We start from the raw sequence: 10,783 nt of genomic DNA, 5'->3' as shown, positions 1-10,783 counted from the left end.
CAGTTCACTCTGCTGAGTGGTTGGTGTTAGGAAAGGCATCCAGCTGTAAAAATCCTGCCAAAACTGTTACAGAAGTCTGGTGCAGGCTTCTGTCTGGCTTCTCTCTTGTCACACCATTCCACCCATGCCAGCATGGAAGATGGACATTAAATGATGATGATGAAGCCGAGGGTTGGTTTCCCAGTTTTTCTAGCATATTTATCCCTCACTGGGCAAGATGTTGGTCCGTCACAGGATTACTCATTTTTACAAGCTGAGTGGACTGGAGCAATATGAAACGAAGTGTTTTGCTCAAGAATACAATGCATTGCTCAGTCCAGGAATTGATACCACAATCTTACACTCATGAGTCCAACACCCTAACCACTAATCTATGCACCTCCACAGAACATGTGTTGGTTATTTCTAATTAATTTTTTATATTTACATCTGTGCTTAGACAATACATGCTGTACACTCTCTAAACTAGTTAGTGTTAGGAAGGGTATCCTACCATATGAACCACACCAAGAAAAAAGGGAATGTAAGTGTGAGATGTGGTCCTCCAACCTGTCATGAAGGATAGTAATTCCAGATGAAGAGCATGGTGACTCATCCGGCCCATGCTAGTATAGAAAGCAGATGTAAAATGATGGTGATTTTACATGCTTGTGTATGTGTATGTTAATTCAGATATATATATATGTGTGTGTATGAGTGCAGATGTGTACATGCATGTATATGAATGTGGTAATATACAAGTGTGTATATGTGTGTATGTAAGTATGTATGTGTGTATGTATATATAAATAGAAATGAGCTGACTGTAATTTAATACGCACAAGTTGATGTATGATCCACCTCCACATACAATTACAGATTCAGTAATGACCTTTACATACAGACGTTTCTCTTACACACTTATAAACACACCCTATAGCTTTCTCTCTTGCACTCTCTCTATCTCTCTCTTTTTCTCTCTCATGCGCACACAGTCATACATACACACAAACATACTCACACATACAAACATACTCACACATACAAACACACACACATTCAGATACAGCACACACACATACAGCTACATCATGCTCATCATTCCATACAAAATATTTCTCACATACTATGAAAAAAAGCAAATGTTGCTTTTTTTATAGTACAAAGTATTTCAAAATACAAAGAACCTAATAATAATAATAATAATAATTTAGGCAGAAGACCAGTAATTTTTAGTTGTGGAAGTTTAGTTGATTACATCAAACTCAAGTATTGAAGTCATCTTGAGTACACCAAGGTATTTGTATCCTTCCGTTTCAGATTGTTTAATCAAGTCTCTGTTCAGTAATTGCCTCTTTTTAGGTAGATTATTCTACACTCCTTAAATCCAAATTCCATTCTAATATCAGTACTAAAACAGTGGACCGTGTTCACCAAGGAACTTACTTGTTTCACATCTTTGCCATACAGTTTCAAACCATCCATGAAGAGGAGGTGGTTGATTGTTTGGGATTTTTCCTTTAGTTAGTACCCCAGGTACATTTTCCATAGTACCAAGGCCAAGGGTATCATGCAGAGAACAAAAAGCAATGGAGATAGGTTATCACCCTGGAAAATCCCTCTTCTGATACCCAGGATGCCCAAGCTTTTTCCATAAAATGTCAGTTCAGTTTTCCATCTCACCATACTTCTTATCTTTATTATTATTATTGGCATTTCGTCCATCTTTACATTCTGAGCTTAAGTTCATCCAAAGTTACCTTTACTTTTCATCCTTTTTGGGCCAATAAAATAAGTACCAGTCAAGTACTGGGCTTAATGTAATCAACTTACCCTACCCTTTACAATTGCTGGCCTTGTGCTGAAATTTGAGACCATTATCATTATTATTATTATTAAGAGGGTAGGGAATCAATAGAATCATTGATACATTGGACAAAATGCTTTGTAGTATTTAGCTACAATCTTTTACATTTGGACTTCAAATCCTGCCAAACTATCTTGTTTGTCACAGACTATATAGGGTGTCAAAATCTTTAGTGGCACTCATTAGAATAATGATTTGAAGAGGAAACTTTATTCCAGTTTTGTTATTATCATTGTTTTCTGTAATTTTCACAGTGTTTAATTAAACAGATGAAATTCCATTTCAGGTAAAAGAAAAAAATCCACTTTGAGTTGTGTTCTTTTCTAATAATTTCTTGATGCTTATTTCAGATGAAGTTGATGGCAAAGGCAAAGAGATTGGTCAGAGTAATCGTGTGAACAATATGGAGCTGTTTAAAATGGATTTTGCAAGTCGACTATGGTTTACATATCGGCGTGACTTTGAACCTTTTAAGGGCACTAAGTTCACAACAGATTGTGGGTGGGGTTGTATGATACGGTCTGGGCAGATGATGTTAGCACAAGGATTTATTACACATTTTTTTGGCAGAGGTAAGTGTTACTCAACATCAGTTGTATTTTAATTAGCCATTTAATAATTGTAGACATCTCCCGTATTATAGAAGAGTTGCATTCCTCAAATATCTTACTAAAGCATGTATTGCCCTTACAATGCAGAACATATTTTCCCATTGAATTCATGTTTATTGACCTCCATGTAACAAGGGAATCAATAGGTAAATAAGTTTCATGTCATGGAATTGCATATTTCAGTAGATTTTAAGGATTGGTCACCTAGATAACGGAAGCTATCTACTACCTCTAGCTTGCCCCTCCACATGAATAATTATAAATAAATATATGTATCATCATCATCATCATCGTTTAACGTCCGCTTTCCATGCTAGCATGGGTTGGACGATTTGACTGAGGACTGGTTAACCAGATGGCTACACCAGGCTCCAATCTGATTTGGCAGAGTTTCTACAGCTGGATGCCCTTCCTAATGCCAACCACTCCGAGAGTGTAGTGGGTGCTTTTATATGCCACTGGCACGAAGGCCAGTCAGGCGGTACTGACAACAGCCATGCTCAAAATGGTGTATTTTATGTGCCACCTGCACAGGAGCCAGTCCAGCGGCACTGGTAACGATCTTGCTCATACATTGTAGATACATGGCCTATACAATTTAGGTCATGTGCTCAGAGCCCAGTGATTGCTTGGAGACAGTAGGCATGTATGTTACAAATAAAATATCCCTGCATTCACTCTCTATTTCCTATCTTATCTAAATTAACTATTGCTTAACCTTCTTCTCACACCATCTCTGATGAAGGGATATAATAAATATCCTGAAAACAGCTGTAAGACCTTCTATCTATAAATGTTCTAAAATATACACAGCCTTGGTTTTTTTATCTCATTACGAAAAGTAAATCCACAGAAAACAAAATATGAAAACAGGTGTAGGAACAACAAGCAAGTGTATTAGTTTAACACTTATGAAGAATGGAAAAGTCTTTTACATTTCAAGCCTACACTTGACAGAAAGGATTAAGAGGAAAAAAAAATGGAGAGACAAAAAATGTGCAGTGTTCAACATGATGAGACACACATACACAAAACAGGGTTCTTTCAGTTTGTCAACCAAATTCACTCACAAGGCTTAGGTTGGACCAAGGTTATAGTAGAAGACACCACTTGCCCAAGGTGCCACTCAGTGGGACTGAACCTGAAACCATGTGGTTGGGAAGCAAACTTCTTACCATACAGCTACACCTATTCTTATTCCAGTATAGCATGTCTGACATATATTTTTTTCTTTTTTATTACTAGGTTGGCGGCTTCAGCATCGGGATAAAGACCTGAATGTTTACCGCCAGATTATTAAATGGTTTGCAGACTACCAACAGTGCCCCTTCTCTGTACATCAGCTAGTGGATATTGGCTCAACTCTAGGACGGAAGCCTGGAGAATGGTATGGGCCAGCCACTGTAGCTACAATGCTGAGGTCAGTATACACAATAATGAAAGTTATTTACTTATTAGTCTTTAATAGTCTATTAGAACTGCAGACATACTAACTACAATGTGCATATTATTATAATGTGTATAAGAATGATTTCCACAAGTTCATTAACTTAATTAACCTAATTATCCTTGTCATTATTCAGCTGATTTAATTTTATATCTTTTTAGATTGGCAATGGAGAAGAGTTATGAGTGCCAACCTGTTCTAAGGGAGATGTGCGTGTATGTAGCTGCCGACTGCACTGGTAGGTATATGAAATCAACTGTTTGGTACTTTGTGCAGTATTAAGTCTGATTCTTGTTGTGACTAACCTATTTTTATTTCTGCTCTATAGTATTCATCACATTTAATGGCAGTGAATTGGCAAAGTCATTAGAGTATCCAATTGAATGTTTTGTGGTACTTGTTCTGGACTCTATATTCTATAGTCTGAGTTCAAATCCGATCAAGGTCAACTTAGACTTATAATTATTTTGGAACTAATGAAAAGTACCAAAGTAGGTTAGTGAACTGTTAGAATGTCAGGCCAGATACCTTGCGATATTTGTTTCGGTTCTTTGTGTTGTGAATTCAAATCCCACCATGGCCAACTTGGTAGTCAAGGTGCCAGGTGATGATGTAAAATTGAGTGATGAATTAAGTTTATCAGCCAAGGTATGATAAATGAAGTCTTCAATTATTTGGACTGAGCCTTTGATTTGAGGATAACCTCTTCTATTCCTCTTACTAGTATCATAAGCCCTGTACAGTGTCATGGACTCTGCCTTCTCTCTTGACTATAATGTAAAAAAAAAAAGAAATTATATACATGTGTACATTTAAACAGATGTTTAGGTAGAGCCATTGAAATAAAGTAGTCTGGACCATTGACATGGTTTTTTTTGTCACTTATGCAGTTGTGTACCAGTGATGGAAACTGACGGCCTATTTATTTCAGCTTGCTGTGAAACTATCTCTCTCTATCTCTCTCTCTCTCTCTCTCTCTCTCTCCCCCTCTCTCCACACACACACACATACACACAAAATTAATCTTTTCATAAACCACATAGTTCACCATAGAGCTGGTACCTAACTCTGAATATTGTAGTATTAAGCAAATGAAGGAAAATTACTTCATGGTTGTGGTATTGTGGAGGTGCATGGCTTAGTGGTTAGGGTGTTGGACTCATGATCGTAAGACTGTGGTTTTGATTTCTGGACAATGCGTTGTGTTCTTGAGCAAAACACTTCATTTCACATTGCTCCAGTCCACTCAGCTGCCAAAAATGAGTAATCTTGTGACAGACTAGTGACTGTCCTGGTGGGGAATTCATATGCCATGAAACCGAGAAATTGGCCCTTATGAGTTAGTATGACTCGAGAAGGTAACTTTATTTTTTTTTTCATGTGGTATTAGTTTATTGAAAATAACTTCACCATAAAAGTACTTGTACCTGTTTCCTAGAGGAGTGAATTAAGATACATAGAATTACCTGACCTCACCTGGAACACATTTCAGCAGCTTCATATGACTTGAACTCTCTACCCAGGGGTTGTTAGCCCACTTACCTTCAGTGTCCATTTTGCCTTCATTGCAATCACAAAATCTAAGGTTCTCTATTACTGTTTACACAATTCTAGTTTCAGGAGTTTGTTTAACCCTTTCGCATGCAGATCACTCTGTCAAATGTAATGCTTATTTATTCACATTGTTTTGAATTCATCATACATTATTTCATAACTTCAAGATTTCAATTATGTGAGTGTTTATTTTCAGATTGATTTTGTAGGTTAGGTGTAAAAGGCTGGATCTATTTAGTTTGAGCATGAAACAAGTAGAATATTTTGGGCCAGATCTGGCTAGTTTAATTGCTAAAGGGTTTAGTTAATTTTTATCTGGTTATAATTTCTGTCAAATAGAAACCTTCATGACAGAAAAATAAAGTGAAATGAAATGAAACGAAGTTAAGCTATTAATTATCTGTTTTTGATTATCTTGCTGTCAGTTTATTCTCATATGGTTCTGATTGTTGTTTTCTTTTACTATTCTTTTAATTAGTTTATTTACAAGACGTAGCAGATTTATGTATGTCTGGCAACAACAACACTTTGTTGAAGGTGCCTAACGACAGCGATGGAAATGAAGGGAACCATGAAGTGCCTGAGCCTGATTCTGGCAACCGCTGGAAACGGGCAGTGGTGGTCCTTATTCCTGTTCGTCTTGGTGGAGAAACCCTTAACTCTGTGTACATTCCATGCCTTCAGAGTCTGCTTGCAGAAGAACATTGTATCGGTATTATTGGTGGAAAACCAAAGCACTCTCTCTACTTTGTTGGTTGGCAGGGTAAGTAGTATTATTTATTTGTGCCTCCCCTCATTTCCTACCTCTCATCTCTATCTTTCCCCACTTACACCCCCACCCCCTCCCTCCACCCACTCACACTCAACAGAAGCCAGATGTTATCAATTCATATGCCAAAGGGTTGATTGTTTTATTCATTTTTCAGATAAAAAGTTGATATACTTTGATCCTCACTATTGCCAAGACAACATTGATGTGATGTCTGGAGATTTCCCATTTTCAGTAAGTTTATATTTTTTTTACCTTCTCTCTTGCCTCTCATTTATTGATCTTTTCCCCTTTTGTATCAAATTTAAGACTCTATCAAAGTTTTTTTAATTTTTTTTTATTCTACCAAAAATATCAACCATCCTTAACATATAATTAAGTCAATACTAATATATTTAATGAAGTGAGAATTAAAATGAATTTTAATTAATCATAATTACAGTCTCTGTAAGGAGAATAATCATTAATAAGACTATTAAATTCTGAGCGCAAATAGCAAGGGGAGACAACTCTGGAATTTAAATTTATTAAATTTAACAGAAATTAGAATGCAGAGAGGAGTAGATTTGTGTTTTAGTATTCTAGCTTTGGTCTTATTAAGTATCACAAGTGAAGTGTAATCTAATCATTACTGCAGGATCTTAGAATGACTAGAAAAGATATGGGATTTTAGTGAAAGCTTTTCCAATTTTTAGGGGTATGAAAGGAATTAAATGTTTTTCAGTGACAGATTGTTTCATTAGTTGAAGGCATAGGCATGGTTGCATGGTTAAGAATTTCACTTTACAACCAGGTAGTTTTGTGTTCATTTCTTGGCACAGCACCTTAGACAAGTGTCTTCTGCTTATAGCTCTGGGCCAATGCTTTGAGAATAACTCTAATAGAGGAAGACCCACACAATGTCCATTGTGCATGTGGAGGGTGGGGGATGTACCATCACCATATTATCATTATCATGGCTCAGAAGAAATCTGTTGAGGTGGATTTTCTACAGGCAGATGTCCTTCCTGTTGCCAAACCTCACCTATTTCCAAGCGAAGTTATATTTCCCCCAAACCAAGACTTGATTACCATGCAAGACTAGATATTAACAACATTGCTTGTATGACAATAATGCTCATTTACAACCATCATGTAATGTCTAGACAAGGGTACACACACACACACACATCCTATATACACACACACACATCCTATATACACACACACACACACACACACACAATAGGTTCTTTCAGTTTCTCTCAATCAAACCTGCTCATGAAGCTTTAGCTGCCCTGTGGCTGTAGCAAATGACATTTGCCCAAAGTACCACACAGTGGGACAGAACCTGATATCACATGGTTTTGTCATAGAAAGCAGACAAAAGCAGAAATGGAGCTTGAAGCAATCCTCAGACTCGCTACTAGATCCTGTCAAATTGTCTGACTCATGCCAGCAAGGAGCATGGACATTAAATGATGAAGAGGATGTGTGTGTGCAGACATATATGTGAATGTCTACATTCTGTGCTTCACATGGAAAAAGTGCTGAGCTACAAATCATCTACTAATTCTGTGCTCTTGAAGAGGAGGGGATGAAAACTCCGTCACTTGAAAAACAGTTGAGTGTTAGTGTCACAAAGGATAACATGCATAAAACAATGCCTCAATATGTTTCCTTCTAACCCATACTAGCATGGAAAAACAGATGTAAAACAAATGAACAAACAGATTGTTTCATTTGCTGGAAAAAAAAAAAAAACACTAAATGTGTAAATTTTTTTACTAATATAAAAGAAAACTATTTACAGCAACAGCTTTCAATAGATTTACTTTACATGTGATCACATCCATGTCTTCCATTGTAATTTCTATTATGTAAATATGTTTCTGTTTTATTTCAGCGCAGTTTTATTTGCCTGCCATTCATTCTAACTGTTTATTCACATTAATTAACCACATCAAACAATAATTCTCTCCTTTGGCAAAGCTGCCTTGCATTGGAACCCATTTCTTATGCAGCTGTATGGTTAAGAAACTTGCTTTCCAACTATGCAGTCTTGGGTTCAGTCCTACTGCGCAGCACCTTAAGCAAGTGTTTTCCACTACAGCCATGGGCCAACCAAAGCTTTGGGAGTAGATTTGGTTGATGGAAACTGAAACCCTGTTACAATCATACATACACGTGCACACACACACACACACACACACAGATATCTTATGCATACATAAGATGGACTTCTATACAGTTTCCATCTACTACTTTCTCCCAAAGTTATAGAAGAAGACACTTGCCCAAGGTGCCATGAGTGATAAAGAATTCAAAATGATATAGCTGTATGGTGAATTTCTTCACTATTATAATCTTAATAATTCTCAAGGTGACACCCCAGCATGGCCACAGTCCAATGACGCATAAATAAACAATAAAAGATAACTCATCTCTGCTTAATTATATTTTGAAAATCTTCTATTTTACAGTCATTCCATTGCACAACCCCAAGGAAACTTCCATTTGAAGACATGGACCCCAGCTGCACCATAGGATTTTATTGTCGCAACCAAGGAGAATTTGAAAAATTTGTAACCCAAAGCAAAGATGTGAGTGTTGTTCTTTTATTCCCTTACTAGCTTCAGCTATCAGGCTGTGGCCACATTGGTTTTATTCTGTATTATTTTAAACATTACTTGGTTGAGATATTTGATATAACTCAATTATAGTGGAGCTGGAAAGTAAGAAGATAACAGTAATGAGGAGTGAGAGTGGACCCTCAAGTTATGCAGTGAGTAGACATGTGAGTGGGGATAGAACTGTGAGTGTGGACGAGTAGAGACTGCAAGTGTGTATGGGAGAATAACAACTGGTTTAGAGATGGGGAATGGGTGAGTGGGTGAATTAAACGAAGAAAAGATATTGAGGGATGATATGTAGGCAGGGTAGGTGACAACTATAGAAATTGAGTAGGATTGAGGAGTGGATGAAGTGAATGGTGGATAATGAAATATATTCGAGTTAATGGGTCTTAGAGGAGAGTAGGAAATGACTGCCAGTGCAAGAAAAAGTGGGTAAAAATCAGCAGAATAATAATAATGGTACACTACATAGGAAAAGGAGGAGAGAAAGAGTGGAGAGAGAGAGAGAGAGAGGTGATATGTAGCTGGGAAGATAGCTGGTAAAGTATGCAATTCTGCTCACATTTAATTATAGCGGCAGAATACTGCAGCTAGAAAGATAGGTGGTGTGGATATCTTCAGAAGGAAACTGAGGGCAGTTGTGCACATGCACATATATATAGACATACACTTTGTGCTTTCAGAATTTGTTTCACTAAGATGGTTTGGTCTTCCTAAAAACCATATATCACCAGTCATTCTGGTCTTTTGTTATCATCTTGAGGTTGATCTCATCTTGAGATCAGCCTTCACCACTTCATCCCATGTCTTTGTGGGTCTCTCTCTTCTAAAAGCTCCAGCTACGTTAAGCACTTGTCTCATCCATAAGCATCATATGTCCATACCAGCATAGTCTTTTTTCTTGCATACTACCTCTGATTCCTGTTGTGCCCAGTTTTTCTCTCAACACATTTGTCTTTTGTTATTCATGCACACTTACATTCCACATCCAATGGATCATGCTCTCTTCATTACTTTCCAATCTTGTGAAGTTTTCTGCATTTGAGGCCCATGTCTCACTATCATGCAGTATTTCAGTTCCTCTGAGGGAAAAAGATCATTTTTGCCAGCAGCAATTGTAGCTCCCTTAGCTTTTTCCAACCTGTTCTTACTCTGGTAATTATACTATGTGTGTGTATGAAATTGGTAGAGTGGTAGAAAGAGAGAAACAGAATAGTTATTAGAGTCAATCAGCTGTCAATTAGAACCTTGATATAATGTGGACTGTGATTCCTATTGACAGGCCTCTGGTTAAGTCTTCTAATTTGGACAAAGTTGATATTGTTTTGGTGAAGTGGTTAGCACAATTGTACAGTTCACACCATTCAAATCTATAACATCTTATATTTGTATATATGTATTATCATCATTTCACACAGTATACATCTGTGTGTGTATCTTAGTGTCTGTTCCCCCCCCCCATCACCACTTGACAACCACTGTTGGTGTATTTATGTCTCCATAACTTAGTGGTTTGGCAAAAGATAAAATAAGTAATAGGCTTAAAAAATAAATCCTGGGATCGATTTGCTTGACTAAAAACCCTTCAAAGTGGTGCTCCAGCATAGCTGCAGTCAAATAACTGAAACAAGTAAACGAATATATATATATATATATATACATGATGGGCTTCTTTCAGTTTCTGCCTACCAAATCCACTCACAAAGCTTTGGTCAGCCCAAGGCTATAGTAGAAGACACTTGCCCAAGGTGGTACACAGTGGGACTGAACCGGGAACCATGTGGTTGGGAAGCAAGCTTGTTGCCACATAGCCACAACAGTGTAACAAGCTGCAGAAGGGAAACAGAGGTTTGCCTCCACACACTAATCTGTCTCCTGATTTAAGCTCACCACTTGGCCCTGAGTGCCTTTAGCAGAGCCCCCACACCTTTGTGGCAAGCA

General features: G+C 37.4%; 1 protein-coding gene across 1 annotated transcript in view; it reads left to right on the top strand.

Moving 5' to 3' along the window:
• The window catches only part of LOC106876491 (uncharacterized), a 76,033-nt gene that overhangs the window by 60,400 nt on the left and 4,850 nt on the right, over positions 1–10,783 (top strand). The window contains exons 3-8 of the mRNA XM_014925054.2: positions 2,197–2,418; positions 3,703–3,877; positions 4,066–4,142; positions 5,937–6,221; positions 6,385–6,461; positions 8,690–8,809. Of these exons, the coding sequence (XP_014780540.1) occupies positions 2,197–2,418; positions 3,703–3,877; positions 4,066–4,142; positions 5,937–6,221; positions 6,385–6,461; positions 8,690–8,809 (956 nt within the window). The remainder of the gene's footprint in view (positions 1–2,196; positions 2,419–3,702; positions 3,878–4,065; positions 4,143–5,936; positions 6,222–6,384; positions 6,462–8,689; positions 8,810–10,783) is intronic.

Source organism: Octopus bimaculoides, chromosome 7 (assembly GCF_001194135.2).
Source record: "Octopus bimaculoides isolate UCB-OBI-ISO-001 chromosome 7, ASM119413v2, whole genome shotgun sequence".
In the NCBI taxonomy this organism is placed as follows: domain Eukaryota; kingdom Metazoa; phylum Mollusca; class Cephalopoda; order Octopoda; family Octopodidae; genus Octopus; species Octopus bimaculoides.
Note: the sequence above shows the minus strand (reverse complement) of the source record. Positions and strands in the feature narration are given on the sequence as shown.